This window comes from Strigops habroptila, chromosome 1 (assembly GCF_004027225.2).
Source record: "Strigops habroptila isolate Jane chromosome 1, bStrHab1.2.pri, whole genome shotgun sequence".
Taxonomy (NCBI): domain Eukaryota; kingdom Metazoa; phylum Chordata; class Aves; order Psittaciformes; family Psittacidae; genus Strigops; species Strigops habroptila.
Window position 1 is genome coordinate 84,507,139 of NC_044277.2, and position 27,799 is coordinate 84,534,937.

Consider the following 27,799-nt stretch of genomic DNA (forward strand, 5'->3'; position numbering starts at 1 on the left):
ACTGACATATATATATTCAAAATTATATATAGATACATATATTTAAAAAAAAAGAAAAAAAAAGGATCAAAGGCATTTTTCTTCCTAAATAATTTGGGTGTCTTTTTCCTCTGTTTTAGTCAAATATATGAGAGTAGTTTATAAATCAGTTTAGCTGGAGTTGCCAAGCTTGGCTGTATATCTGAGCAGTCTGGATGTGAAGCCTTTGCAACTGATATTGTCCTCAAGCAGCTGATCATCAGAGCATTTCCTTCCCCTACCAAACCCAGCAAAATGAGCGCATCAAGCAGGCAGAGCTCTTCTACGTCTATGGTCAACAACTTGGCCAAAATATTCGACCCAAATGCTTTACAAAACCAAGGGCCTGATAATGGAATGGAACCCCCCCAGATTCTTCATGTTGCAAGCAGTAATGTCAGCACATCTGAAAGTTTTAACATCATGGATCTGAAGTTTGCCTCCCTTGAACAGAAAATAGATAAGCTGTTGACTCTGCAAGACAATGTTCTTAAGAAGCTTAACAGCGTTTCCCAAGAAATCTGTTGCATTGAAAAAGACATTGAGATTGTAAAGGCGGAAACAAGTGAACCTGGATCAAGGATGGAAAGAAACAAAAGTCTGAGAAGTAATGACATGAAGAGGTTTTGCCTTAAAATGAAAAAATCTCTTTCTAATATGAACAGGAATGCAGAGCAGCAGGTTAAAAGACTAAATGGACTGGAACAAAGTGTTTCTGGATTACAGAAGCTTGTAGGGCCTCTGGTGGAGAAGGTTAAAACATTAGTAATTCGTAATTCAAGTGTAAAACACCATGTTCAAAAACGTAAACTTTGCAAGGCAGGTGATTATACAAAAGGAGCTGGACATGTTTTTAGGATGCACATATTCTCGGAGACAACAGCTGATGCGCTGCTCAAGAAGAAAAGTGAAAAGGTGAGCCCAGGTTTGTGCTTCATCTTGTCAGGAATCGTTGCAAGCTGCAGATATGTTCTGCTATATGCTTAGCTTTTTGTTCCACTAACACGTAAGAGAGAACAACCAATAACCTCTAAAAATGAAAAGTATTGGAAAAAACCAAGGAAGTTTCAGTGGAAAAGATATAGAAAATCTGCTTAGTGATAAATATATTTTTTTTTTTCAAATTATTTCTTTACAGTTGTCAAACATAACTATTGGTCACTGATATGGGTAACAAAGATTGACACACACTTCAGGAGGCTGGGGTTCTGGCCATACATTTTACTGTAATCCTCTCTGGATTTATAATTATCTGGGAGAATCGAGTTGCAGCATGTTATTTGCAATAGGGTCTAGAGCGTTGTGAAGCTAGTAAAAATCCTTCTTGGGTCAGGGCATGTACATACGTATGTTGTTTATTTCAAAGAACATCTTAAGTGTGCTGTTCCGATCTGGTATTTTTTGAACATTGGTGGGGAGAGGAGGACTTCTAAACAAGGATCTGAGGTAGGGTTACCGTAATTGGAGCTGCAGCTTGTGTAAACTTCCTCAGGGGAAAAAATGCCTGTGTCACTGTAACAGGAGTTTCATCGTGTTCTTTACAGGTCAGATTAAAAGTCCACAAAAATCTCTTGAAAGGCTCCATTGATTATAAAGGGCTCTTGTAAGGCAGTTTGACTATTCGTTATTTGGTAAAGAAGCCCAATAGCATTTGAAATGTAAGGGATTTCTTCTGACAAAGTATGTTAATATTTAATTAATCTACAGTGAGCCAAAATGGTTGTCTTTCATATTTTTTTCCACTTTGCTTTACTTCCCCCCACCCTGAAAGAAGAAACAAACAGGCTTTACTCTTTAATTCATTTAAAGAATAATTCTTGAGTTTGTTTTTCTAATGTTTTTGAGCAGGAAAAACATCATGTGAAGGTATTATTGGAAATGGCATTTCTTGAAAAAAGAAGCACCTGATATTAATCAGACTGGTCAGGTCATCAAACCAGGTGCTTTTCAGCTTGGTTACTCTTAGGCAGCCCACTTCTCAGATAGACCAGAAACATTTGAGCCATTGTAGGCAACTATAAAAATAGAAGTCAGCGCCGGGTAGCAGCAGAGGAGCATCTTGTAAAGCTCTGTCAGCTGAACTGGCCGATCTACCACTATGTAAACATATAAAATGTGCAGCCTTATTTCCAGAGCATCATTAACTGAAGGGGAAAGCTGCTGCCCTGCTAAAGGAGACTGACAACAAAAGAGATATTTACAGGCCCTTCTTGAACATCAGATTGGACTGGTTTCAATAAAGAGAAGTTTTCTTGTTTTGTACCATTACTTTGATAAGAAAGATTACCCATTGTAAGCATCTGAGTTTAGGGCTTCTTTTACTTTTCAAAACACCAATGAAAATATCTTCTATAAAATTCCCATCATAATGAGACCCACAGGTCATCTCTGTAGTGCTGCGATCACTGCAGTTTGTGGTAAAGCTCTGTCTCAGTGAAATTACATGTTCATCTAAACTATTTCTAAATACAAACAGAATCAGGCCTGGAATGCTAATGAACCGGCAGCAGGTAGATGCAAGGCTCTCCTTGCTAGAGACTCAGCCTAAGAGAAAGGAGAGGACTGTGCAGGATTTGCCGGTGAGTTTGTGTGAGCCAGTGGGTGTAGTGGAAGAGGCAGGTCAGGGGAGGAGGCCATGCTCCTGGCAGGCCAGAGGGGAGCCAGGATGGCAGAGATGCAGTGCCCAGTGGAGAGTTCAGAGCTATGAAGGGTCTGGTAGTGGAACATGATGGAAACAGAGGCAGCCTGCTTACAAGGACCCAAAGAGGAAAGGGGCGAGCAGACTCTGCTTTTTCCAACAGCAGGTCCATTTGTAATCCCCTCACTGATTCATTTTCGAATGGTGATGTTGAGTGGACTTGGTAGAAGCTTGTCTAGCATGTGGGCTTAGGAAAGGCGGCACAAGCATGTCTGGAATCATGCTGGTGATATTATTACATTGTTAATATTTTGTTTGTTTTATGAGATAGCATACATATGTTAGCTTGTCATTGCCTTCCTCTCTGTGCGTTTGATTTATTAGTAAAGGACCATCATAAAATTACCAAGCTATCTTGTGAACAACAGCTGGCTTTAGTAAACAGTCATCTTGGGTTTAAATAAAAACAGACTTGAAGTCAGCCCTGCATTAAGAATAATGCAGCATGGTATGATATTCAGCAGAGACTGCTGAGCTTGGCTGCCAGCTTAGTAGGAGCCCATATTTACTGGTGTTCGGGGCAAAGAAAGTCTCCTTTGTGTGGCAGAGTAGTAACAGCATCTCTGAGCACGTTAGTGAAAAGACTGGTCCATGAGACACTGTGAAGTTGGTTGTGTGTGCCTCTGCCTGCCACATATTCAAACTGGATTTACAAAGTTTTGAGTTGTGAGAAAAGCAAAAATAAAAGCAAAGGAATAGAGAAATACGGATTTCACCCTTGCAGAGTTTTACACCTGAAGTGTACCACTGGTACCTGGTGGCATAACAATGAACAAATCTACTTGATTATGCAGAAATCATTCCTTGCTTCTGTTAACACAATCCTTATCACTGTTTCCAGTCCCCACCTGATGACAATTTTGATCCTGCAGAAGTGCAGGCTGTCTGGCAGTAAGACCAGTGTCTCTTTTATCCTACGTGGACTCTGTATGACAAGACTGAGCAACCCTTCAGTGACTTTAAACATACACAGTCCTATTCTGTTCCTTACAGCCATGAACAAGGTGATCCATTCACTACAGTTAATTTGGAAAGACAGTACCCACTTCAGTGCATTGCTGGAGATGGTCAGATGTTTTGGATGATGTGTCTATTTGTCATCTACCCTGCCCCAGCTACAAGCAAATTGCATCTCTTAGTTCTAGTGACTAAGATGTCTGACAAAAACTTGGCTGTCCCAGCCCAGTTCTTCAAAATAATCCAATAATTCATAATTACTAGTAGATAGTGCAATAATTGGCTGTGGATACATCTGGATAAGGAAGTGGATACTGTTTACATACTGTTTAATCACCTGCCTTCCCATCCTTTCCTCTCTAGAGAGGTGCTGCCCTTTATTAATTGTAGGATTCTTTTTTAAGTTTTCCTAACTAACTGACTCGTTTTACAGAGCTGAATTAAGTAGAGAGCAGTGGAAAAGGCAGAACAACAGGAAGGGAAGAGGAGGAACGGGAGAGAGGTAAAGAAGGGGTGATAAGCAGCTGGGGTGTGTAATCTCTCTTCTGGCTTCAGCAGCAGTAGGACAGTTTCCAAATCATAGGCTCCACAGGGACTTTTTGTGCTCTCACAACATATAGGGATCACTCTCCTCTGAAGCAAAATTCCTGCTTTCCTGCCTTTTACTGCCATCCTGAAATACCTCCACTGCCTTGTACAGGAGGTTAGTTTATGTCTGTCTTGGGTTGGAGTTATAATATTGTGTAGCCTGCAGACACTTCATGCTTTGTCAGTGCTGCCAAATATCTCCAAGCCGTTTTCCACTGAGTGCAGCGTGACCCTATCACCACATGGCTGAGAGAAGTAGCATGTATTACTTGTCATTTTAAGTTATTTTCTCACTACTACCACCCAGGGAAATCAGCAGTTCTACAGTAAGGTCTTTAAAAGTCTTGAGGTTTTCCTCAAATTCACCTTTTTAAGTAGTCTGTGATAATCCTGTTGCAAAATTACTCTGTAACTCCATTTTCAGCCCTATTTCTTCCACTTACGAAGAAAGGGGATAAAATAGTACTTCACTTATTTCCTCCAAATTAAACAATTTAGAGATTCTATACTATTCACCTGCAAATACTCACCTGGAGGGTCAGAAAGTCCCTTTTTTGCCATCATAAAGTGGTGTTGAACTTTCTGCAATTGCCTGCGTGTTACTGTAACGTTGGTCTCCTGCCATTTCTACAGGCTTTGCCATAGGACTAATAACTGTTAGAGGTTTGAAGCTGTTTCCCACCCTAAAAACACACCAGCAGTAGGAGCTGTGTTTTCTGTTTGAACCCTCTGTTCCTCCCATGTAGGTATCACACTTGAATTGCAACTCACTGTCTGCTTTAATAGGAGTCTGCAATGAAACTGCTGTTTGCCACCTGTATTTTAAGATCTGTTCAGCGTCAGTTCATAACCGTTCTTCCGATTCTTTCATTTTGCCTACAAGTACTAACGGGTCCCGTATGCACTCTTTAAATTCTCTCTAGATTGGCTACGTTCTGTGTATTTTTCATATTCAAGCCAAATAGACAGTAATTGTTTCATTTTCTGTTTCTATCTGTCTGCAAGAGTTTCTGCTGTGCTTGGTGGTTTTAAGGGTAGAGGCTTCCTGCAGAATCTCAGCAGATGGGTTCTCTGCTGCTTGGGCAGTGCATTCAGTCAGCGCCTTCAGCTGCTGTTATTTTTAGGAATGATCTTCTTCCCCTAGGGACTGATGCCTTTACCTAAATGTTTTCTTGGTAGAATTATTCCAGTTTTGTTAGAGTTATAATTCTCTCTCTGGCTTTCTCTGTCTATAAACCCAGTATGTTTTCTCCAGACTACATTTTCATCATGTTTTGCCCCATTCTCAAAGTAAGGGAACTGACAGCCATAGAAGGTTTTTCATGCCCTTCCAATTCATAATGCTGTTTAATTTTGCTTTCACTTTTCCTCAGAATTTGCTGTCTGCTCTACAGAGTTCCCAGGGTAGGATCCTGCCCTGGGCACTGTCGTTGTGGTTTTGCTCTCTCTACAACCCTGAGAAACGTGTGGAATCAAAGCAGGCACATTTGATTTCTAAATACCTGCACACCACCTTGGATGGCTTATGGGCATGACATTAATTCCTGTGTGTTACAGCGACCATTTTAAGAATCCATTACAATTCCTTTACAAAACTAGGGAGACCTCATGATGAAGATTGTAACTAATAAATGCAGGAGGGCAAGACAAAGCAGGTCATCAGAGTGCAGTCCTGTAAAAGCAGATGGTTCCTCGAAGAGGTGAGATAGTGGCAGGAGGGATTTGCCCAGCTGAGAGGTCTTTGCCCACCACAGGCATCTAAAATCCACCTTCTGACATCAGATATCCCAGCCATTTAGTTGGTTTTCAGGTGAGAACTCCAATCAGCCCCTATGAGAAGTCAGCTATGTCTGGCAGTATTAAGGGTACCACGCTTGAATGCCTCCTCTGGTAGGAGAGAGCCATTACAACTAAATAGGGGTCTCCGGCACGCTTACATTTGATGGCAAGAGTAGCTGCTCTGGAGCACAATTAATTTGGTGCCATCCGCTGACATCACTCTGGATTTTCCGCACATGTGCACCAGTGAGGAGGAGCAGTGATGGGTGGCTGGGCAGCAGCCCCAGCAGAGCCTGGGAGGAGTCCCATCACATGGTTTATGCCCTTGGTTAAAAAGATCTGCCATTGATTTGGCTTTCCAGCTGGACTTTTTTCTTCCTTTCTCACACTGTGATAATAGTGGAGCCCCCTTTAGAGGATGAGCCATTTAATGGCAATAGGGAAAATGTGGAGAATTGCACATGGAAAATGTTGGAGTTATGGTGCAGGTGCATATGAGGCGCACGTGCACCTGTGAAGCACATGGGCAGGCATCACACATGTGAGTACATTGAGCAGTATAGAGAAGGGGTAGATATGAAGCTGTTGAATACTGACAATAAGACAAGCAGCCGTAGTCTCCAGAGGTTGTATTTGCATGACATTGCCCCTGATTTGCTGAGGTGAGAAACCCAAAATTGATAGTAACAGGTTGATTTGATTTCCCAGATGCAGTGAAAAGACATGTATCAAAGCCAGGTAATGCTGAATGCTTTGGTCTTAGGAGGGAGATTGGTAGCCTCAGATTTGTTGGTCATTATTGCAGGCCTGTCTGTATTCCAGAGATATTAAAATTATACCAATCGATTGGAGTTACAAAAATCTACCTCCAAAGCTCTTCTGGTGCTGATGCTGACTCTGTTCAAAGACAGTGACTAGACCTCAAGGCAAAAGTAAAGATGTTAAAAAGCAACCTATTAGTGCAATATGCTGTGTCTTCACCATAGCAGATGGCATGCTCAAGGCCATGGGCTCCATCATGAGCTCGGTTGCATGAAAGCCTTTTCTACTCTGTAGTGTAAGATTCCCTGTTTTAAGAAGAACAGCCTGGCAGGAGGAAGCATCCATTCGAAACAGGACAGGCACTGCTTCTCCAGTGAAGCAGGTGGGAAGTTGGCAAAGTGAAATGGGGAATGGGCAAGGCTTTGGCTTCACTAATCTTCAGTTTCTCACCTAGGATGGTGTTATTCCAAGGGATTTTTCAGTATTTAGAATGTGTCTTCATGCAGAGATTGTTACTTCATTACCAACATATTTTCAAGGCAGCAAGCCACATAGAAATTCTCTTGTATTTCCTATTGCGGGAATCACAATTCTCATCTCAGATGTTATTTTTTTGTGTATTTAAAAGATACTTGTGACCTGAGTTTGCAAAAGTGACTTGGTTAATGTAGAAGAATGATTTCTTTATCTAGTTCAAGAAGCTCTATAAAGATTATGGAAGAGTCAAAATCTTTGCCTGAATATGCCAGCAGTTTGTGTAGTGTAGCAAAAAACGATATAGAAGCAGATGAACTGCCTGATAATATAAAAACAGAATTCCCATGTGTATGTTTTGTATCATTTAGAGGTTTGAATCAGAAATACATTCAGTGAATATTTTACATAGCTAGAGGGAAAAAATATTTTACATAGCATAGAGGGAAAAAAGGGTGTGTATTGAGGAGGAACACAAAAGGGAAGGAGGGGGTAGATTCCAGCTTAGACGGATAGCACAGGAGGCATCACTATGCACGCTGTTGTCCCCAGGTCTCTGTTATATGTGATGCATTCTCCTGTGTACCAATGTGGAGATAACTAGGAGCACCCACAGTGCCGTGCTCAGGTGGCAAAGCCCATGGCTGACTTCTGTCTGTTAGTGAAATGAATTCATTGCAAAGCTCAAATAACTTAATTATCTGGATAAATGGATGGTGATCAGGTGATCAGGTCTTACACAAAACCAGGATATCCTACCATAATAAAGCTCTTCAAAATATCTTAAGAACATGAGAAAAAGACACTGAGTAAGAAATGGGATTTAGGCATATGCAAAGTTTTGCGTCTCAGTATCGTCTGATTGAAGTTGAGAATAATGTCTTGACATCAAATAAAATGCAATGGGGTGATGAAGGACCTTTAACTAAAAGGTTAGTTCATCATGGCTGCTTTGTGAGGCCATTCATTACAAAAATTTTTGCAGTAGGGAAAAAAAAATCAAAGAGTTTTATTAGGTGAATAAAAAAAAATTGAAAGTTAGCTAGGAAAACATTCCAAGGGTAGGACTGCTACAGTATAAAGAAGGAATTTAACCAAATACAGCTCATTAAAAAGGAGTCAGATGTCTATAAAAAACATTAATTTCATGCTGCATTTGAAATGTCTGTTTAAATATATTATATTTTTATATATAATTGCTTATTGCTTAATTTCTGCAGATTTCTAAAGTCAATTTAAATAATTTCCAAAAGGTTTTGTTTTAGGTTTTTTTTCAATTTGTCTATACTGAAGTTTCAATCTCTGGAGAATCTCTCAGTATTCTGTTATCATCACGTGGGCTTTTATTCTGTCTCTATTATATAGGGTCTAGCAATGCTCCATATGAAAGAATATGTTTAAGTCTGGAAAATGTATTTTTGAAGACACAATACCAACTGGTGTAGACACAGACACCTTTTTGCTTTGGTATATCTTGCAGGGTCACAATGCAACCTTTCATATTTAACCTTTTGTGGAATTAAAACAAAAACTTTATTGAAAGCTTTTGGCTTTTACGAAAAGGGAAAATGACTGCAGTGCCATTAACCTTATTGCATATATTCAAGTCATTCAAGAAAGGGGAAAAATAAGGTGGAGGCATAATTTCCAGTAAGAAATACTGATTTCCATAATTTTAGAAATTACAGACTAAAAAAGTCACGTCACCAAAATTCAGGAAGAATGATACATAAATAAATAAAATCCCGATAGAGATTAAATTTAAAAGACCTTTAAGAAGGCATTGAAATCAGACTGAAGAAGAGAAGTGTTATAAAGAGTAGCCAGGTGGGATGGATGTCCATAACAAACCACCACACCGTTCGGATGAGATTTTCAGAAGAGCCTTATGGCCTTGGGTGCTCGCAACCTGCAGGGTCTAAGAGCAGTTGGCCCAACTGCACAGGGTCAGATGCCACATGAGCACATGCCCCTGACAGACTACTAGGAGGGCTTTGTGCCTCCTGTGGCCTGGCTGGGAGGGTCATGTTGATTTCTGTCTGCTCCAGACAACCTGGTTCAACCCCACCCTTCACAGGGAAGAAATAATGAGCAAAACTTCACAGTTTTTATTGCTGGGTCGAGGTTTGACAAGTTGAAGTCACATGTTGCTACAAATAGCAAAACACTGAGAAAACTGGGATGCTCATGTGTAGACTACTCATGTTTCTACAAATAGTCTAATGTCTACTCCTTACATCTGTAGTTCTTATTCTAGTGCACTGTTGACACTGTATTTTTTTTCAGATAGCTACATTTATTGATTCTGAAGGATACCAGTAACTGTTTTATTTGTATTCTTTATTTTGTTTTCTCATTTAAATCAGTATGAGCTCTTCCTGCTGTTAAAAAGTAAGAGATCAGAAATGATGCTTGAATAAACACCGTAGTAATTTATGGAACACCAGGGCAATTTCAGATATTCAGCATCGTCCAGTGTTCCTTCCCTTAGACAGATTTTCAAAAGCTGGCTTCTGTATTTCACACCTGTAAACTACAGCAATATTTAGTAGGAAGTGCTGTGTGCCTGCAATTAATTCTGAATGCAGAAGTGAAATCTGGCCCCGTTCATCAAAGAGTTTGGAGGCCATTTCTCTCTCTCTGGTTATTTGCTCAGCTGACTGTATTTGATCAGAGCTAATGTCCTCAGTGTTATGGTGAGGTTGACATACTTACAGGAATCTGAGTGCATTACTAATTGTGGTCACACTGCAGAATGAATGTCCGAGGCTTTTTCCTAATGCTTTTAGTGCATTTCACCACTAAAAAACCAGAATGAGCATTATTTGATTCCCTGTGATCCATCTGGAACTGTTACATTTATATTTAAGTTCCTTGTGAACAAGGCTCCGATTTATATTTTAAAGGTACTTACCAACTTGTATTTAGGCCTTTTTCATTTTGTGGCTTGTAACTTCCTGGGACCAACGGCATCCCAAATAGTTGACAATCCCAGTTCTGATGCTCATATTACAGTTTCTTTTTCCCTTGCAGATCAAGGTTTTCTGAAAAGTGCTGCTGAAATACTTTCATGCTGTTTCATCCAGTTTTTCTCAACTCTTTTTGCTTCTTTGCTTTCTTTCACTTGAACTATTTGTAGCGGACACACATTGCTTTAATTTCATGCCTATTTTCCATATAGCCTGATGAAATTAAAACAAAAAAAATGAAGCATAAAAAATGCAGAAAGCTTACCAGAACAAATGTTTAGTAATAGGACTGTTTCATGCTCAGAATACAATATGAATAAGCTGTGGGACTGCTTGCATTATTAAGACACTCAAAATTAAGTGCTTGGCCCTGTATATTTTGTTGAAATATGTATTACACCGCTTCAGCTGGTAGCTCGAAGACCAAAAATAAGCTCTCTGGAAAATATTTGGAGGTATCTGCATTTTTCACACCATATGGATCTATTACTAATAATGATAGTGCCAGTTTCATACTACTATGAAAGGAAGAAGGCAGATGGAAAAGGAGCAGTGAGCGTCAGGAGACACCATGGTTTACTGTGGTCACCATCCTACTACAAGTTTAGGAGCAGCCAATTTAAAAACACATTGAGCAAACAGCATAGGAATATGAGTAAATAGCTATAAAGGTAACAGTAATCGCAGTTTTTATGAGCTGGCTTGATATAAAGCACCTCTAGATGTCACTGTAGCATTGTAAAATATAGGTAAGAGAGCCCTACAAAACCGACGTTCTGGTTTATATGCTCCAGTTAGTGGTAACTGTTTCAGTCAGCCTGTAAGAAACTATTTGATCATTAAAAATGCTGTAACCAGATGTTGATTAACAGTAAAAAACTTTCTGAAATCTGTCAGTAAGACTGTTATGAAACATTTTACTAGAACACTAAATAGTCCTAGCTTTGGTTTAACTAACCTAGTTTTCAATAGCAAAAGTTAGTGCAGGGCAAAACCTCATTTCTGGATGTTTTTTGCATTAAGTTTCTGAGGCCCAATCCTGATCTTTTCTGTGTTTATGCCAGCACTGATGTTTATTGCAATTGAGATAATTTCTCTTGCTTTACACTGGTACCAATCTGATCAGCTTGGTAGCGATTAAAATAAAGACCATCATTTATAAGAAAAACATGAGTTAGAACATAGAGTACTTGGATTTGACAAAAAAAAAAAGTAAAAAATCTGTCTGCGATTTCATGAGGAACAGTACAACATGAATGCTGTATACATGGGCTAACATAAATTGCCTTCTCCACAGGTCATCAAAGAAAAATCACATGTTAATGAAACGGGAACAAAAGAGAAGAAGCCACCAGATTCAACAGGTTAAAATATTTTTTGTTTCTGATCAGTTTCTAGTTCCTAAGGGTACAACTGCACAGAAATAGCCATTACTCTCCTGAACAGCTCCAGTGAAGCTGTTTGGATTATGTGTGTGCTCATCAGTATGAGTGAGAATTGTTCAAGCAGCATTGACCTACTTCTCACATGCTTGTGCACATAGTGGCAAACTGCTCAAAGAGGTGCTTTGCCTTAGGAGTTTATCAACCTTGACTTGGCTGGCAATAAATTTGAGTGAGAAAAATGTTTTCCAGTGCTGTCTCTGAAAGGAAGACTTTGTGACTCATGATATCCCTGTTTTAAAGAATTCTTGCTTAAGAGAACTTACACTGACCTTGAAAGTGGGAGAGGAAAGCAAGTGTGCCTGCTGCAAAATGCAACAGAAGTTATGTGAAGTGTGCAACCCTACTTTAACATTGTTACTGACTATCAGAGAATTACTGACAGATTCCATGGCAATCTGTTTATTTACAGAGGGGGCCATCCAAAAGGGCCAGTCCTGCTCTCAGGAAGAAGTTTGTAAGCTCAACAAGGAAAATGCCAAGAGGGAAAGTACTGTTCTGCTTCAAATGGATCCTTCCAAAGGTCATACTGAAGGGCCAGAAGAGAAAGGAGAAAGTTTGGCTTTCGAAAGCTATTCCAAATGCAGGAGAAGCTCTGTTCAGAAATCCTTCACTACAGAAAAGCAGCAAGAAGATGTTGTTGATGCTTGTGAAAGGATAACTGGGCAGAAGGTAGAGAGTGAGCCCCCAGCAGATGGGGAGAGGAAGGAGGAACATCAGGTGTCTGGAGTTGAAAGACAAGAGAAGAAGGAGAAAGAAGGGGAGGGAAATGCTGATAAGAGTGAAAAAGATGTTGAGGAACCACCAGCTCCTTCCCAAAATGAAGATGAGGCAGGAGAAAGCAATGATGAAGAGGTACCAGAGGGAAGGTAAGGTCTGAAGCTCAGGCTGCACATTTTTAAGAGATCCATGCTTTAGAAAGTGAAGTTCAAGTTTCAAGTCAAAGTGGATGTTCAATATAAATACTGGTGAAAATCCAGCCCAAAACAAAAAAGTAAAATGAGTTTATTTCTCTGGTCTGAGCAATAAGCTGAAATTATACACACAAAAGACAGCCAAACAGTCTACCATACATGGTGCTAGCAGTGTGCTTTGGTTGTTTGCTTGGGAAACAGGTTAGGAACATCGGAATTGTGTAGGACTATTCTTAATTGCTGAGAAGTCTCCCATTGTTATGTTTGTATACTGCACCATCACATAACCTATAAGCAAAGTAAGGTTAGATTAGGCCGTGTATAAATTGGGAATTAAGTTACTGCAAAATGTAGTTACTTAAATGATAACATAAAACTATGAAACTTTGCTCAGGCAATTAAACTGATAACTTTTTTACTGTAATTCTTTGCTGCATTGATATATAGCCCTTCAGTGATAAACCAGTTTAAGCTCTCACAAACCTATATGAACAGAGTGAAATCCCAATGCTCTCCCATTGCTTTAAAGGTGAGATTGATCGTGAAATGTTAAATTTAGAACTGCTCAGGAGAGGATTTCAGTACTGGAGAAACATTTTGCTGTCATGATTAACTTAGGGGACATTTTTATTTCTCAAAGTGAATATTAAAACAGTTTATTTTACACCATGAAGGAAAATAACCTAATGTTATTTGAATGCAATATACTTTAGGTATTTTTTGCTTATGTTTCTAAATTTGCTCTGGTTTAAGTGTACCCTGCACTAATGCCATGTTTTGTCCTTGCAGGTGTAAAGGCTGCGAAAAAGGTACAGGAAATTATAGTTCAGTCACTGAGCAGACCTGCCAATTTGAGCATAGTGGTAGCAGTAAGCATCGAGTGAATGATGAAGGCCTAATCAAAGATGACCACAAAAAGAGCAGGGCAGATGCAGAAAGTGCTGATGGCATAAGTAAAACTAAAAAAAGCTTTTACAGGAAGTATTCCTAAAGGCAAAGCATTTGATTCCATTGGTATTATGGTAACGATCAGAGAGAGACATCTGTAGAAGAGAATGATTTCATGATTGTAATTAGTAGGGAGAAAAGGTGTGCATGGTAGATCTGACAGGAAGCAGTTGTTCATGGGCCGTATCCTAAGCTGATGGGAAATAACACGGTTCTGTTCACTTCCATTTTAGAGGCTTCAGTTCTGTCACAAACTAGTCGTGACTGGTGTGCTTCTGCCACAACTACTCCACTAACACTATCTACTTTCCCTCTTCTTTTAACAATAGAGCTAAAACTCTTAAGTGTAAACTGGTGAGAGAAATTTTGTCATCTGTGGCAAAATTGCTTGACCCGTGGAAGTGCTGAGAACATGTGTTAATGCAGAATCTGCAATGCTCTGGATGTAGCCTGCAAAGCAGCTTGCTCATATTCATACCATTGCAATCTGAAGTGAGAACAACTGCAGCCTATAAAATAAAGAAATACATATTTTTGTGAGGAAGCACAACTGAAGCTGTTGAACAGTCAGAGAAATGTTGCTCATGCACCAAACCGAAGCAGTGCTCACCAGGGTGAGGCAGAGATTTCTAATATTAGGCCTCCAGCTTGAGAATTTCATTGCCTATCTCTGAATATGAAATGATGCTACATGAGAGGATGGCCTGAAGGATTTGAAGTTATATGTGTGTGCATGTGCATGCATAGGACTGAAAATGAATCGCTTTGCTTTGGGAATAGGGGGAGAGTAGGAAAGGAAAACATTTCTTAAATGTTTGTGCTAGGCTCTTGTAGCAGGAAATGGAAGATAGCACACTTAAAACTTTAAACTCCATAACCTGTCCTGAGCTCTGGCACATTATTAAGGATGACATTAAGGTTAAGAGTGTCTCTCATGGAGCATCTTTAATTTGTGATAGGAATTCACACTTGCATAGAGAGAAATCCCCTCTGGTGTGCAGGAAAAAAAAATAGAGGGTCTGTCACTGGGAAAATCTTGAAGCTTAAAACTTAGACATAATTTTAAAGAGACACTCTGGCCTCTTTAGAAGAACACATCCTTGCCCAGATTTTGGTAACATTTGGGAGCTGAGCTTTCAGAGAGACATTTTCTTCTGTCACTTACGTGCCAGGGCCCTTGGAGTTTGTGTTGCTAGAGCGAAATTCTGCCTTTAGGGTAGAGGTTTTCTTGGCATTTTGTGGGTCTCAGTAACACACAAAGGCCCATACTTAAGGTTGTGAAGTTCAAACTGTGCAGAATCCCAAGTAGGTGGCAAACTTCCAGAAGCCCCAGCTTTTCACAATTCCTTGACCATGAACTAACTTCCTGACCATGTAAGTTATTAACACTGTCAAAAAAAAATCCTAGGTACACAGCTGGTGTCCTGGAAAATGGACATTCACTGTGAACAAGGACAATCTACTGCTACATTAATGACCAAAGTGTTCCTGCCAGCTACATGCTGTCATGGGTTATATTTGTTTGTGTTTTTAATCATTTTCACTGGAGTAATGAATGGTTTTAAAATTGCTCAACAAGCCTCACACAAAAGGGAGCCGGCATTCCAAACCAGAGAGCTCATGTTGAAACACTGGGGCTCTAGCCCTCCCAACCAGTTGAAGAAGTATTTGTCACCTTGGTCAGCCAGAGGTCACTCTCGGGGATATCAATCAAATGCAAAACAACGTGGGTATGAAACTGAAGTCACAACACCCTGCAAAAAATCCAAAGAGAAATTAGGCGTGCAGAGCTGCTTTCCAGCAGGGATTTTGACATCAGGATGGTGGAATGGTCCAGCATATGGAGGTCCAGACAATAATACCAGAGACCTGCATTTGTGCTGAAACTCCATAGCTACTGCAATGTGATGTTGGAAACCCATCTCTCCTCTGTGACCCTCTTTACCTTTTTACCTGACATCTTTTTTTAAGGACAGAAAGTCTTCAGAGCAGCATGTGACAGTTACCATGTGTATTACCATACTGGGTCCTGAACCATACTGGAAATCCCAGGTGCTGCCTGCCAGGGTGAAATTCCCTCCTGTGCACAGCTCTAAATGTGGTCTTTAAAGATTTTAACCATGCTGTGGAGAATGAAAAGTTGTGTCAATCAGTAGAGGAGGGGATTCTTCACTATGAAAAGCAAAAGCTGGAAAGTAGCCTCTTAGCTGGGCCTAGAGCAGATTTCTTCCTACCCCACTGGAGAATTACAGTACATAGTCAACTACTAACAGTCCCTGAGGGGGGATGCAGGTGTAATCAGAGAAAAAGCTGAATTCCTTCCAAACAAGTTGCTGAGGCACTTTGGGGGCATGAAATTACATTGGTTTAGTCTAGGAGTCTTCACTTTGCCTCTTGCTACTGTTGTGCAGAATATGGTAACTTAATAAGAGTCCTTGTCTTAGTAGTGTAGCTCCCCAACAACACCCTGTCTTCTGAGCCAGAGCTCCTGGAATAAACCCTTTCTTCAATAACAGAAAAAGACTTGTCTATAAAATTTACAGGAGGTGTATTCAGTTCTTAAATGAGCTTAGCTAGGGAAAAGAGGGACTAAAGTATGAGATAGACAAGTACTGCATGTGACTACTATTATTCTATCTGTCTGTTTTTTCTTTTGTAGACAATAGTCCTACTCCACCAGCACCATTTGATCACCGGATTGTCTCAGCCAAAAGGGTGGGGATCAGCAGTTATTATAACGTCAGTGAGAATGAAATCTTGGGAGGGTAAGTCAGGTGAAAACAATCAATATGGAAAACAGGGCGCAAATTTACAGACAAGCACCCTGGAAGGTGAATAGAAACAACATGCCTCACTAGAGCCAAAGTCATGAAAGTCTTAACTCTAACAGTGCTTTAGAAAGGGATGAAAACAGGAGGCTGATTTTACTGTGTAGGTGAATTTTGGCTTAAGGTTTGGCATCAACAGACTTGGTTTATATTGAGTATTGTTCTAGGTCAGCCAGCTGCCCTCAGGCTTTATGACGGTGCTCCTAGGATGCTGTAATGCTTTACCTCACATTGCAGCCAGCAGGATGTAAAGACATATTGTAGTCTTCTTTCTCTCAGTAGGTCCCATCCCTGAAAACACATGCATGTTTTCAGATAGATCAGAAGGCTAATCTGGCAGGCCATGTAGTTACATTATCTCTCATGCTGACATTGTTTAGGAAAGAGTGATATTGACATTTCTGATGGCAGTATGGTCTTGGGTATATCTTTGTTTCATCATAAAATCACAGATTTTGCACATAAGCAAGTTGTTATCCTAACATTATGTTGACTTCTCCAGGATTAGTCATTGCATGTTATGAGGTGAGTAGAGTGAATCATAGAAGTGGGATAATATCAGGTAGAACAATGGGTGATTTTAGTGTGCCTAAATGAGTAGTAGCAAATCTAATCTACACAACAAAGTAGCAATAGAGCAATTGAAATGGAACCTAGTAGGGAGAGGATAATTTCTGATGTTTATAACCTAGTTTACATTTAGGGGTGACATCAGTACCACTGGCTGATATTTTTTTTCTTCTCTCTTTTTTTCCTCCTAGAGGACGATTTGGTCAAGTGCACAAATGTGAAGAGAAAGCAACAGGTCTCAAGCTAGCAGCCAAAATTATAAAAGCAATAGGTCCTAAACAGAAGGTTGGTAGAATGTGATTTTAGTCTTTTGTTCCCCAATGGATCCCACATCTCCAGTGTGTTTGTTCTACACAACAGACCATGGACAAATGACTCACAAGCCATCACACTAGGTGCTACTGGATTACTGTTGGCTCTAGTTCTATTTACCTTCTCCTCCAGAACTTCTAGTGACTCATCAAAGTCCTCTTTTTTAATTTTCTCTCTTATGTTTTACAGCTTTCTTTTCATCTCTTTGTGTCATTTTGGCTTTCCTATTTCACTTTCTGGTGTTAATTCTATTAGAGTTTTCCTTAATGGTGAAAACATCTGGCAGGCCTGTGACATAGCGTTATTCCCTCTCAAGCAGACTGTAGCCTTTGCTGTAAAGACTTGACATCACTGTGAGAGGTGCTGATAACAGGCATGATCTGGGCTCCTGACATCAACACAAATACAGATGAGAAGAATTCATCTGGCCTGTTTTGCAAACTTGATAGCCATCTGGGGCTTGCTTTCACAGGAAAAACATGCATAGCATCCTTTGTGTGACAGCAGTGACACTAATGGCACTCAAGGGTGAGATTTGTCTCAGCTAACTGGGATTGCTAAGGGCAAAGCTGATCACCAAGAATCCACTTATAGTCAACGGAGTGAGATTGACACCACCAAAGAATGATTCAGCCCATCCTAAACTGCAAGTCTAAAATAGTTAGGCTAATCCTTGTAGTGGGCCTACGAGGGTGCTGGAGAGGGGCTCTTCATCAGGGACTGTAGTGATAGGACAAGGGGTAATGGGTTCAAACTTAAACAGGGGAATTTTAGGTTAGATATAAGGAAGAAATTCTTTACTGTGAGCATAGTGAGGCATTGGAATGGGTTGCCTAAGGAAGTTGCGAATGCTCCATCCCTGGTAGTGTTCAAGGCCAGGCTGGATGGAGTCTTGGTTGACATGGTTTAGTGTGAGGTGTCCTTGCCCATGGCAGGGGGGTTGGAACTAGATGATCTTAAGGTCCTTTCCAACCCTAACTATTTTATGATTCTGACTACAGACCAGTCAGCCTTACCTCTGTGCCTGGCAAATTCTCGGAGCAGATTCTCCTGGAAAACATGCTAAGGCACATGAAAAACAACAGGGTGGTTGGTGACAGCCAACATGGCTTCACTAAGGGGAAATCCTGCCTGACCTATTTGGTGCCCTTCTATGATGGAGCCACGGAACCAATGGACAGGGGCAGAGCAGTTGATGTCATCTACCTGGACTTGTGCAAAGCGTTCGACACTGTCCCGCACGACATCCTTGTCTCTAAATTGGAGAGACATCAATTTGACAGATGGACCACTCGGTGGATAAAGAACTGGCTCGATGGCCGCACACAAAGAGTTGTGGTAAATGGCTCGATGTCCATTTGGAAACCTGTAACGAGTGGTGTCCCTCAGGGATCGGTGTTGGGACCGGTCCTGTTCAACATCTTTGTCGGCGACATGGACAGTGGGATTGAGTGCACCCTCAGCAAGTTTGCCGACGACACCAAGCTGTGTGGTTCGGTTGATACGCGGGAGGGAAGGGATGCCATCCAGAGGGACCTTGACACGCTTGCGAGGTGGGCTGATGCCAAACTTATGAAGTTTAACCAAGCCAAGTGTAAGATCCTACACCTGGGTCGGGGCAATCCCAGGCACTGCTACAGGTTGGGCGGAGAAGAGATTCAGAGCAGCCCTGCAGAGAAGGACTTGGGGGTGTTGGTTGACGAGAAGCTTAACATGAGCCGGCAGTGTGCGCTTGCAGCCCAGAAAGCCAACCGTATCCTGGGCTGCATCAAAAGAAGCGTGACCAGCAGGTCAAAGGAGGTGATCCTGCCCCTCTACTCTGCTCTTGTGAGACCTCACTTGGAGTACTGCGTACAGTTCTGGTGTCCTCAACATAAAAAGGACATGGAGCTGTTGGAGCGAGTCCAGAGGAGGGCCACAAGGATGATAAGAGGGCTGGAGCACCTCCCGTATGAAGACAGGCTAAGAGAGTTGGGGCTGTTCAGCCTGGAGAAGAGAAGGCTGTGTGGAGACTTCATAGCAGCCTTCCAGTGTCTGAAGGGGGCCTACAAGGATGCTGGGGAGGGACTCTTCCTTAGGGACTGTGGTGGTAGGACAAGGGGTAATGGCTTAAAACTTAAACAGGGGAAGTTTAGATTAGATAGAAGGAAGAAGTTCTTTACAGTGAGGGTGGTGAGGCACTAGAATGGGCTGCCCGGGGAGGTTGTGGATGCTCCATCCCTGGCAGTGCTCAAGGCCAGGTTGGACAGAGCCTTGGGCCACATGGTTTAGGGCGAGGTGTCCCTGCCCATGGCAGGGGGGTTGGAACTAGGTGATCTTAAGGTCCTTTGCAACCCTTACTATTCTATGATTCTGTGATTCTATGAATGGAGGTAGCAGTCTCTCTCCTTTGGCTGCAAAGGGATGTTTTGAGGACTGTTCTGGACTTTTACTACACAGCTTGATTTTGTATTCCTTCAGCTGGTTGAACCAAGTCCTGTTCTGTGTCTCTCTTTTCTTCACATCCCTGAGAACCCACCATTTGTCCATATGGGCTCTCTCTTCTTTTTCCACCCAGATAACTTGTTACTGAGGCAGTCCTCCACTTGAGCTCTGAGTTCAGTCTGGTAGCTCCTAGAACCTTGACATCTACCACTGCAGGAGTAATCAAAGCAAAACCATGTGTTTGGTTGCCACAAGTGAAAAGCACAAAGATAAGGCAAATGTATGGTTCAAACTCTGTCCTGTTTCATGTAGCTTTCTTAGAGAAAAGCCTTCTGAAACAATACTCATGACTTTTTACAGGATGAAGTAAAGAATGAAATCCATGTAATGAACCAGCTGAATCATGTGAACCTCATCCAGCTATATGATGCCTTTGAATCTAAAAATGACATTGTACTAGTCATGGAATAGTAAGTGTGTTCTTTTCTTTCCCATTCTGTCTTCACCATTTTTGCTAGAGTTGCCAACTTCCTTCTTACTTTCTCCAGAAATTAGAAATAGAGCTTCTTACAGGCGGAAAGGACATATGAAAAATGTTCTCAGGAACAACAACAAAAAAAGAATTAAAGAGAAAATTTTTCCAAAGCAGCCATTTATGCATTTTTTCCAGTGATGTGCTACGTTCCTGGTGCTGTAAAACCACTGCACCATTAGAAGATAGAGCTGTGTTACATATTTTCAGTTTCAAATTTTAATTTTAGTCACCTAAGAAAAGAACTTGTCAGAATATCTCCAGTTCTGTGAAGCAAACTAGAATATGTCTCACACTGAAGAAGAGCCAGCTGTAGAAGCTGTGCTTAATCCTTATACTGAGTGCCAGAATGGATAAACCTTTTTATGTTGGGTTATGAGGCTAATTAGGCACAAAATAGCTGCCTTAAAGTCAAGTTAAGCAGATGTTGTCATAAGGAAGCCAAAAAAGCATAACTAAAACATTGAAAGGCATGGCAGAAGGTTCAAAGTTCTGTGAATTTGGCTGTTTGGGACATTGAGATAGTCCTCTGAATTTGGTCTACATGATTAGCCTATCACAAAAGGGAAATGTCTGTGTAGCTGTGAATGGGTAAGCTGGAAGCATTCTGAAATGTGATGAGAAATTGGAAGTAATTTTTTGTTGACTTTAGACAGTTTCAAATGGAAATTTTGGATCATGTCCCTCTTAAACTCTGATGGATTTAAATCCAAATTAAATAAATTTTTGATAATTATTTAAATGCAGATTCTCCAGCATATTATCTTGGTTTTCCATGTGAATTCATTAATTTCACTGATATAAAATGATGATACAAGATAGCATAAGGTTCAAATTTCCAGACATTCATGGGTATCAATGAATGGAAGACTGGATGGGAGACTCTCAGACCTTGAAGAAATTCAGGCCAGTATGCAGCAGAACCCTGTTCTTGAAAAGTTTAGGTTAGAGTACAAGCTCATATTGTATACCTTCCTTACTGAATTTGACTGCGAATGATTAAAATATTCAGTAGCATAAATTCTGTACTGCTCTAACTGCATGGGATTGGATTTGGACTTGGTTACAATTTGCTGTCTTTCTCTCATCAGTGTGGAAGGAGGAGAGTTATTTGACCGAATTATTGATGAAAACTGCAATTTGACAGAGATGGACACAATCTTGTTCATAAAACACATCTGCGAGGGAATTCAGTACATGCATCAAATGTACATTCTTCATTTGGATCTCAAGGTAGAGAATTGAGATGTATGTTTCGTGCAATAACAGCTGTGGAAATTCTTATTCTTAATGGTAAGCCATACAGCTTAGCAGATTCCCATGGCAGAAACTACAAAGGGCTTTATTCTGCTTTCCTTAGACCAATGTGTATTTACTTTAACCACATTGAGATCAGTTAAATTACTAGAGGAGTAAGTAAATTAGACAAGAATTGTGGTCATATGTCATCAAGCCTCATAGCACTTGAATTTTCCACAGACTGATTTTACAGAAAGCCAGCAGCTGACAAGAAGTATCTTGCTATTTTCAATTTTGATATTTGAATCTCAAAATAGCATGCAAATCTTATTTAATTCAACTGCACAAGATCTCTGTTTTACATATAGGCCATAGCATTGCAATTATCCCCATTTTTTACCATGCAGAAACCAAGGCATGAGTAAGTGGAACTAAATTCAAGGGTCATTCAGGATCAGTAGAAATCCTGCACATGTTTCTGAGGACTACACTATTCTGTTGTACTCATGAAAAGGCAGCAATAGATAGCCAGCTTAAGAAAAAATACATTAAAATGTACTTGCTGAAATGAAAGAAATAAATAAAAACAGTCAGTGGCTAATGTAACAAATGCAGAACATCTATGTTGGTTTAGGCAATAATTGCTACTGTAGCTGAAAGGCCAGAGAAGGGTGGCAGGTTGCCATGTACTTGCTTAGTTATCTGAACTATTCAACTATATACACAAAAACACCCCTCGCTTATTTTTAAAAACCAATCCACCAATTGCAAATTCTTACTCTGGTTGACTGCTAATGGTTAACTTTCACCCCTTAGAAAACATTTGTTGTAAAAGTATTTTTCATTAAGCTGTATATTTAAGTTGACTCTTTCTCCCTTAACCCAAGTTTTTATCAAATAATGGACCGTTTCTTACCTCTGTTCAGTGCAGGAATAAAATGGGGTGATGTCTTTAGTTTTGTGACTGGCTGTAAAGCTTCCTAGTCGTACCTGAGCTTTGCAACAAAGCAAAAAGAAGCAAAAAGTGCACTAGATGGTTTTCTCTTCGGTGAGATTTTTATTATGGCTGCTGGTTTTGGCTTGTAATAACTGGGTTAATATAATACATCTTTAATGTTATTAGCGTATATATTATTGCAGTGGTTAAGCAAATGAGCAGATGCTTGTTGGGACCTGCTTCAGTTGCTAATCAATGACCAGACTCACTTTTTCTTTATAAACATCCAGTTACCTAGAAACCTGTCAAGCAGAAGTTCGCATGGTTCTTTGGGACACATTAATTATGTTCCTGGAGATGGCACAGTTTTAATATGAGGTCAAACTGCTGACAAAAAAATATATATACAATCCAAGAAATTCTTCCCAGAGACCTCTTTTCGTGTGCTTGCCAGCTATGGCTTCTCCCTTCTGTTTTGCTTGTTCATAGATTGCTGTCAGTAACAAATGAGTTTGGGAAAGAAAGCTTGAAATTGAAAGAAAATCATCCTGACCATAATCATCCAGACCTCAGAAACTATGGACATCTGGTGTTTAAAAGTCCTATGGTGTTTAAAAGTCCTACATGTAAAATGAATTAGCAATGGTGACAAAGGTTAACTAATGTTTTAAGTGTTGAGGCCTGTTTTGTTTCAAAGAGGATTCAGTGAGCAACAAGACGGAGTAGCTATAAAACTTCTGGCAGTGAATATGAGACTGTATTTTAGGTATTTACATTTCAAAGACAATTGGCTAAATTCTGTTCTCAGTCCCTTCTGTATGAATTTGGCGTAATTTAGGAAGTTAATGGATTCCTGCCAGGGAAGTGAAGAACAGCGTTTGGCCCTATGCAAATCCCCAGAGGGATTTAACCTGTGAATCCTACCTTCTGCTAAAATATTTGAGAAAAGCATAAAGTTGATGTGACTAGCTTAATATATCAGTATTCAATCAGTTCCTGCCAGAATATTTGTGAACTCAGAAACTTAAAGCTGTAAGATAAACTTCATAGCCCAAGAAATTATTATTTTTTTTTTAATCAGTGTCAGCTTATTAAGGTCTGTAAAATCACAGTGCCAGCATCCTGAAACCTCACTTTGGAAGTCTGCATACTCTAACCCCCTCCCCCTATTTAGTTCTTTGTCTGAACTGCTGCCTTATGTCAAATTGAAAAGCCAAGGAGAAGAAAAAGCAGTTGCAAGGCCCAGAACACATGACCCCAGCTGTTGTGTGATAGCAGGGGGGGTACCTATGCAGAGAAATCTGAACAAGGAGGAAAGCAAAAAGTGCTTATGTCTCCTGTGTTTTTAGTGTTTTTCTCCCTACAGTTTTCTAGAAGCCCATTTTTTGATCCTTCTCATTAAAGTATTTTTTGCTTTCTTTTGGCAGCCTGAGAATATCCTGTGTGTGAACCGATCAGCAAATCAAATAAAAATTATTGATTTTGGATTGGCAAGAAGGTATGTGCATGTGTTCTTGCTAATCACAATGAAACAATGAAAAAAGTATTGTATCTCTACAATGACGTTTGATAGATAATGGTCTCCTACTGCTTTTAGGACTGATTTAATGTGTCTCTTTTAACGAGGGATATCATTTAATAAGGATTGTTTGGAGTAAAAAAGATTTGTTCGAAGCCTTTTTTTCAGATAGAAGGTTGAAAGAGGGCCGATTCTGACTTAAGCATGCACATAAGTACCTTGGAACAGCTAAAATGGACAAAATCAGTGGTACATCTTACCTGGTCTCCTGTCTCAAATGTTATGAGATTCTTCAAAAAAGAGTGTAAGAGACCATGAAGGGCTGTTACAATATAATCCATGCTACATCACTTTCTAGTTTAATTAGGTGCCATAACTTCAGTGAAGGATTTACTGGTTAAGAATTCCATGCCTATGATATGGAGAAGTCCCAAAAGGATGATAACAGCTGTTCTGAGGAATCCTTGAAATCTGAATTTCTTCCTTTGTTATAGTAGTTGGGTTTTGCCCTAAAGTATTATATGAAGCTTGCAAATATTTTTCATTCTATATATGGGTATATTTATTTTCACTTTGTACCTCTGTCTGTCCTTGTTTTCCTACTGAATTTCCTGTATGCTTCTGAAATCCCTCTAAGTACTAGACAACTTACTAGATGCAACTTTAATTAGATCTGTAGTTGGTGTCTTTTGTTAATATTTCCATTTCCTAGATATCAACCCAGGGAAAAACTTCGAGTTAACTTTGGGACTCCAGAATTTCTTGCTCCTGAAGTTGTGAATTATGAGTTCGTCTCCTTTCCTACCGACATGTGGAGTTTAGGAGTCATTGCTTATATGCTGTGAGTAGGGTTCAGTATCTGCTTTGTAAGCTGTTTCTAGGTTGAACTGAGTCAATCATCCAAATGTGTTGTTATACTGGAAAATAGACAAAAACTGTACTCAAAATAGAAAATGTAGGCTTCTTTCCAAATTCTGTATTCAGTGTTCTCTCCTCTTTTTCAATCATCATGAAGTTTTCTTCTTTGTTTCATTACACATCTCTCATGACTGTTTGAGCATCACACTTCCAGAATAATGTAGATTGCTTGGTAAGTTCCCAGTAGGTATGTGCAAGAGTGGCCAGAAAATATGACACACCATAAAAGACAGTAATGCTTAGTTTATCAGGGAAGAAGAGTGGTTATTTAAACAAGTAAATAGAAGAGAGAATGGGAATGGTCTGAGACTTTTTTAGACAATAACATGTTGCAAGATGGGCCAGGAGCAGCAGAACAGTCATAAGTGGTGCATTGGAGATCATGTACGGGAAGGGGAAAAGATAGGAGGATTGAACATATTTCTTTTTACTTTAGCCTCAGTGGATTGTCTCCTTTTTTGGGTGATGATGATAATGAGACTCTCAACAACATCCTGTCCTGTAGCTGGGATTTTGAAGACGAGGAATTTCGAGGTGTTTCTGATCAGGCCAAAGATTTCATCTCAAAGCTTCTCATCAAGGATAAATGGTATATAATCCCTATATCTTTGAAATGTGTGTTCCATGACATCATGTCACGGTTGTGTCACTTGTGCTACTCCATTGCAGAACTATCATGACTGAACTATGTTTTTTTATGTCCACATAGAATATTACAATGACACTTCATTCATGTTGTTCACTGTGTCCATAAAATGCTCTGAAGTTATCTGAATGAATTTTTGCTATGAAGCAAAATTTTCTTGCTTCATGGATTAGCTGCCATCTGGCATAGTATCCTGAAGTGACAGCATTGCATGATGGCAGAACACATGACCTGCGGGAGATAATTGAATTGTAAGATTCTGGGAAAAACACTTAATAGAATTCTGGTTTTCCTTTAGCTGGAGATTAAGCGCAACTGCTGCCTTAAAACACCCATGGTTATCAGACCACAAGCTCCACTGCAGACTCCAGGTCTCTAATTTAAATATCCTTGTGCATTGTGGATCTGCTGTTGCCTTCTTGTGTTGCCACATCACTCTTTGCTTTAACGTTTCTGTTAACTATTTTCGAATCTTCCTTGATGCTGCATTTCTTGCCACCGTGAGCCACGTGTAACCCCTTGCATTATTTTTTGTTATGATTTGCATGCTTATACTTGCTCATCAGTTCTTGCACATCTGGTAAGAAATAGAAGATCATGCAATTACTAAGTGGATCCATTTCTTAGCAAAATTAGACCTTTTACAAAATGAGCAATGCATTACCATATGAAAAGAGTTTTCCAGCTGGGGATGATTCTGGTTTCTGTTTTGAAAACCATTTCAGACTCTCCTCAAGTCCCCCATGAGCACTGTTAAATTTCTTCCTACTTCTTCCCGAGGGATACCTATCCAACAGAGCTTGGAACCTCACCCAGTGTGTATCTCTGTACCTAAGCAGTGTCTTGCCCTTTGAAGGTAGCCAGCTTAGTGACCAACACAAAAGAAGCAGTTGTTTGTTCACACAAACAATTCAGTTGGGTTGAGCTGGAGGATCAACAAGATTTTAAGTTGTTTTGATTATTCCTCTGTAAAGTAGTCAGTGAGTTCAGGAGAGTCACACTGTGGATGAGCTTCCTGTTGGCTGATTTTAAATGAGTCCACTCTAGTTCAGTGTTTCATAAGGGGATAATTTGAAAGAGGTTTCAGAATCTTTACAGCATTTGAAGTGCAATATTCACTTCCTCATTTGTTGCAGACAAAGCACATCTATGTTAAATGAAATGACTGCTGTATTGCCTAGGACATGTACATCAAGGTGCCTTTTGAGCTGCAGCCATCATTAAGAATTAAGATACCATATTATTGACTAAAAAAATAAGAGCAAAGTTTATGATGATGATAATAAAGCAGTAGTAGCTCTACTGATGAGGTGGTGTGAGTTCTGGGCAGGATGGACTGAGTAGTGCCCTGACAGCTCTGTCCTTGCAAGATGTTCCTGTTATACAGAGTAAGGATAACAAGAAGTAGTATAAAAATGGGAAATAATAACAATCAAATAAGTTATCATAGTTTTCATTAAAATTTAGTTTTCATTATAATCTCCCGGAACAGCTGTGCCCATGAGATTATTAGAAGATCTGTAAGTGTGCATGCACAGTAAAAATCAGAGTTTGTCACGGTTAGGTATATCTTCAGGGGGTTTCATAGGGTACAATTCAAATCCTTTTGTTGGACTCCAGTGAAGTTCCAATTCCTGCCACCTGGGGTAGAGGCTATCTTTTTCAAATGCTGCAAGACCACAGGCTGCTTACCTGCTGTGATTCTTCCCATCATCAATTTTCTTCTCGGGAAACCCTACCCTAATAGAAACCTTACAGCTCATGTTCTCCTTTGTTGCTCCTTCCCTGGTATGTTTTGCTCATATTTCTTGTGCATCTTGAAAAATAGCTTTGCTAAACTTGCTGATTTTGCAGTGTTCTGACATTACCTTAAATGTGATTGATCTTCAATTAATACCGCAGCAATGGCATCTTTCTTTTTTTTCCCCCATAGAAGAAGGCTAAAGGTGACTCTGCATCCCAGCCACCTCCTGCTCAATAACCTTTCTGAAAGAGCTGCCAAACAGAAGGTTTGTTTCAGGTCTCAAATGTTTCTTCAGACGTAAATACTGTAGCCTCTGCAGAAGGGATCAGTGGGCAGCTGAAAACCTTGTATAAACCAAAGTCACGGTCCAAACTGTATTTGCCACCACCATCCCTGCTGTTGTCTGGAAAGCATTCAAAATGTAAACTGGCCCTATCACTTAAACCAAGTTACAGCAATGAGGCAAAAACCTTAATATGTATGAAGCCATATGTGCTGCAAACCCTTGCCATTTTAGAGGGAATGGTTATGCTCCCACTGGCTCTCATGGGGCAGGATTTCACCCAATAATTTTTCAGTGC

The 27,799-nt window shown here is 40.1% G+C and overlaps 1 protein-coding gene across 1 annotated transcript; it reads left to right on the forward strand.

Annotated features, from left to right (window-relative positions):
• The first annotated feature begins 309 nt into the window (after window positions 1-309).
• On the forward strand, window positions 310-27,478 carry MYLK4 (myosin light chain kinase family member 4). The gene is made up of 13 exons (XM_030478204.1): window positions 310-933; window positions 11,543-11,609; window positions 12,100-12,556; window positions 13,391-13,410; window positions 16,209-16,314; window positions 17,139-17,232; window positions 20,044-20,153; window positions 21,307-21,448; window positions 23,819-23,889; window positions 24,623-24,751; window positions 25,265-25,417; window positions 25,773-25,845; window positions 27,408-27,478. Exons 1-13 carry the CDS (start codon window positions 310-312, stop codon window positions 27,453-27,455), a joined length of 2,094 nt encoding a protein of 697 aa, XP_030334064.1. The 3' UTR covers window positions 27,456-27,478.
• The last annotated feature ends 321 nt before the right edge of the window (window positions 27,479-27,799 follow it).

Excerpts from the sequence above, each read along its gene's own strand:
- MYLK4 (XM_030478204.1), top strand. The coding sequence starts at position 310 with ATGGTCAACAACTTGGCCAAAATATTCGACCCAAATGCTTTACAAAAC. Across the intron at positions 934-11,542 it reads TCAAGAAGAAAAGTGAAAAG|GTCATCAAAGAAAAATCACA; the intron begins GTGAGCCCAGGT and ends CCTTCTCCACAG. Across the intron at positions 12,557-13,390 it reads GAAGAGGTACCAGAGGGAAG|GTGTAAAGGCTGCGAAAAAG; the intron begins GTAAGGTCTGAA and ends TTGTCCTTGCAG.